The following is a 3,069-nucleotide window of genomic DNA, read 5'->3' on the forward strand; positions in this document are numbered from 1 at the left end:
CACACTTGTTCAATGGTGATCCTGAGTTGAAGGAACTCGGGGGCTTACCCACATTACAAAACAAAAGCGGATTTGAAAAGTGAGCTAGGGGAAGATAAACAAACTCCTTACTGGTTGAACATTAATTTCATATACAAACTCCGAACTCGCATTCTTTTTTGTTACATATTTGGAAGCTGCATATTGCGCATCTTCTAGCTAGTGGGGTAAATGAGTCTGAGGGCATGTTTAGGGATCCGCCAGCAAAAGTAGGTGATCGATCGAAGAGAGGTAAAAGGTGGTAGATAAGGTAGTCGACAGATGGATAGATATATGCATGGTCGGGATGGAATCACTGATCATATCGATCAGTCAAAAAGGTAAACCACACGGATGCTACTGTTTCCGAATTCTAAATGCGTAATCCCTTTTCTCACACATAGCTGTCAGTAATTACTACTACGTTACCATCTTTTTCCCTCTCCTCTCATATGCACAGAGCCACAGACAGAGACAGTAAGAGTGAGAGTGAGAGACTGAGAGTGAGAAACTGAGAGACTGAGGGAGAGTGATGCGAGACTGACGAAAATTGCGGTAGACTCGGATCCTGTCTCCAATGGCTAAAGCTCTCATATTCTGCTGAGACAATTGAAATCTCTCTTTGCCCGACCCTTTTTTCTAACAGTACTCCAGTAAAGTACTAATAGTCTAATACTACTTATTATTAAAGTTACCTCCCTTTTAAAACACATACAGTCTCTCTCTCTGTCTCTCAGCTAACTCTATCTTCCTTCTCTCTCTCTCTCTCTCTCTCTCTCTCTCTCTCATCATATCTCTCTAGTAGCTATAGTAGTAGATCGAGTTGCAGAGATAATGGATGATTATCCAGACCTCCGGCAACTGATGGCCTCAAGAACACAGCAGTTCGTACAATTCCCAGACCCGTTTTCAGTACGACCTTTCAATAATTATAACCCCAATAGTAGTGTCGCTGTAGGTCAGGAGGTTAATACTCGTGGATTGTTTGAGTTTGGTTCTGCTGCTTCTGCTCCTCCTAGTTTTAGCACAATCATTAGTAACACTAGTGTTGCTGCTAATCTGAATGGTTCTACTGCTGGTTCATCAGTTGGTTCGTTGTATGGCGGGTTAGAGTTGATGAATCATCAGCATGGGTGGAGTATCAATGGGAATGATGGGTCAGCCGGCAATAACAGCAGATGGCCAAGGCAAGAAACTCTTACTCTTCTGGAGATTAGATCCAGTCTCGATTCCAAGTTCAAGGAGACTAATCAGAAAGGTCCCTTGTGGGATGAGGTTTCTAGGTATAATACTCTATTCCTTCCTACTTTTTCTTTCTGGGTTTAACTTGTTTGTGTTTAGTTTCTTCTTCTTTGTCATAATATTTGGCTCTTAGGGTTTTTCTTTGGCTTCTTCTTTTTTCTTCCTGATTTCTTAGACAGATGAGATATATGGCAGGCTTTTTGGATGAGTTATTAGTGTTTTCTTCATCTTATGAGTTTAGTGCTTGAAAGTGACATATCATTTGTTAACTGGGAAACCCAGGTATTCTTATTCTTTTCTTATATGGTTTTGGTATGCTAAACTAATAGTGACTGGTCCAAGACTTATATTGCTTAATGTGAAGGACCATCTTTCTAAATTAGGGCAGTCCATTATTGTACTTGTTTCTGTATATATAAAGGCCATAATGAAATCCGTAGAATGGTGTGTGTGTCTATATATATATATATATATATCATTATACGTAAAGGAGGAATGTTTTGATTTATTTAATCCAAAAGCATTTGACATGATCGAAATGCTTGAATTAGAAATGTTAACACAGTATAATGATATCGATCAGTATCTAATTGTGCCATTTAATAAAGGAATGCTAGTGGGCTCTTAAAGCTTAAATTAATAGTTCTACATGATGATCAGATCTTGTATATACTTGTTTATGTAGGATAATGAGTGAAGAACATGGATATCAGAGGAGTGGGAAGAAATGCAAGGAGAAGTTTGAGAATTTATACAAGTACTACAAGAAAACCAAAGAAGGCAAAGCTGGGAGACAAGATGGGAAGCACTACAGGTTCTTTCGTCAGCTTGAAGCGATCTACGGTGACCGAAGTACCAATCCGTTGTGCTCAACTTCAGATCAAACCAATTTAACTGGTACATTAAACCCTAGTCTTCTTTATAATCACACCACTGCTGCTATTAATAATCAAGAATATCAAGAAGTTAAGCTTGGTGCTGAGAGCCTTAGTTTCTCCAACAATTCAACTGACATGGAAACCTCCACCTCGGAGAACAATGGAGATGATCTTTCAAATTCAGCTAATGAGAACCAAAGGTGTTCAAGGGGTGTGAAGAAGACCTGGAAGGCACATGTGGAAGAGTTCGTGAATTCCCAAATGATGAAGGTGATGAAGGCTCAAGAAGGTTGGATGGAGAAGATGTTGAAGACTATTGAAGGTAGAGAAGAGGAGAGGTTTTCAAAAGAAGAAGAGTGGAGGAAGCGAGAGGAGGAGCGGTTTAAACAACAAGTAGATGAATTCTGGGCTAAAGAGAGAGCTTGGGTTGAAACTCGAGATGCTTCAATAATGGAGGCTGTAGGCAAAATTAGAGGTATGGGAACTAACAGTTACAACAACAAGGCCAAGGATGAGAACACGGGAGGACAGCAGCTGATGGGTGGAGGCCTAGTACCTTCAAGTTCTAATTATATGAATATGGAATCTAGCTCCCTTTACATTCCCACGAACGAAGCAGAAAATCTGTGGAACAGGTATGGTGGGAAGCTCAGCAAGTGATAAAGAACCAGTACAAGCTTGGTTCAGTAGTTCTGAAAAAGTTAAGTAACTGAGCTCTCTTTTGATTACATTATTTGAGTGTAGAAATATATTTGAATTCCTAAATATGGTAGATTTATGACAGTGTGTTGTTCTGGAAAGTGTTGGATCTGATGATGCAATTTTCTTTTCTTCTTTTTGTTGGTTTCATTTTGATACTCTAGCTTTTTCTATTTAATTCTTACCCATTCCGGCCAACACTCTCCGGGAGAGACAAACTTGAGAGATTGTT

At 39.5% G+C, this 3,069-nt stretch overlaps 1 protein-coding gene across 1 annotated transcript; it reads left to right on the forward strand.

The window, feature by feature from the left end:
* The first annotated feature begins 852 nt into the window (after positions 1-852).
* LOC101308720 (trihelix transcription factor GT-2-like) lies at positions 853-2,798 on the forward strand. Its single transcript, XM_004308502.1, has 2 exons — positions 853-1,301; positions 1,946-2,798. Exons 1-2 carry the CDS (start codon positions 853-855, stop codon positions 2,796-2,798), a joined length of 1,302 nt encoding a protein of 433 aa, XP_004308550.1.
* Positions 2,799-3,069: the final 271 nt, after the last annotated feature.

The sequence above is a fragment of the Fragaria vesca genome, linkage group LG7 (assembly GCF_000184155.1).
Source record: "Fragaria vesca subsp. vesca linkage group LG7, FraVesHawaii_1.0, whole genome shotgun sequence".
Classification (NCBI taxonomy): Eukaryota; Viridiplantae; Streptophyta; class Magnoliopsida; order Rosales; family Rosaceae; genus Fragaria; species Fragaria vesca.

Excerpts from the sequence above, each read along its gene's own strand:
- LOC101308720 (XM_004308502.1), top strand. The coding sequence starts at position 853 with ATGGATGATTATCCAGACCTCCGGCAACTGATGGCCTCAAGAACACAG. Across the intron at positions 1,302-1,945 it reads TTGTGGGATGAGGTTTCTAG|GATAATGAGTGAAGAACATG; the intron begins GTATAATACTCT and ends TTGTTTATGTAG.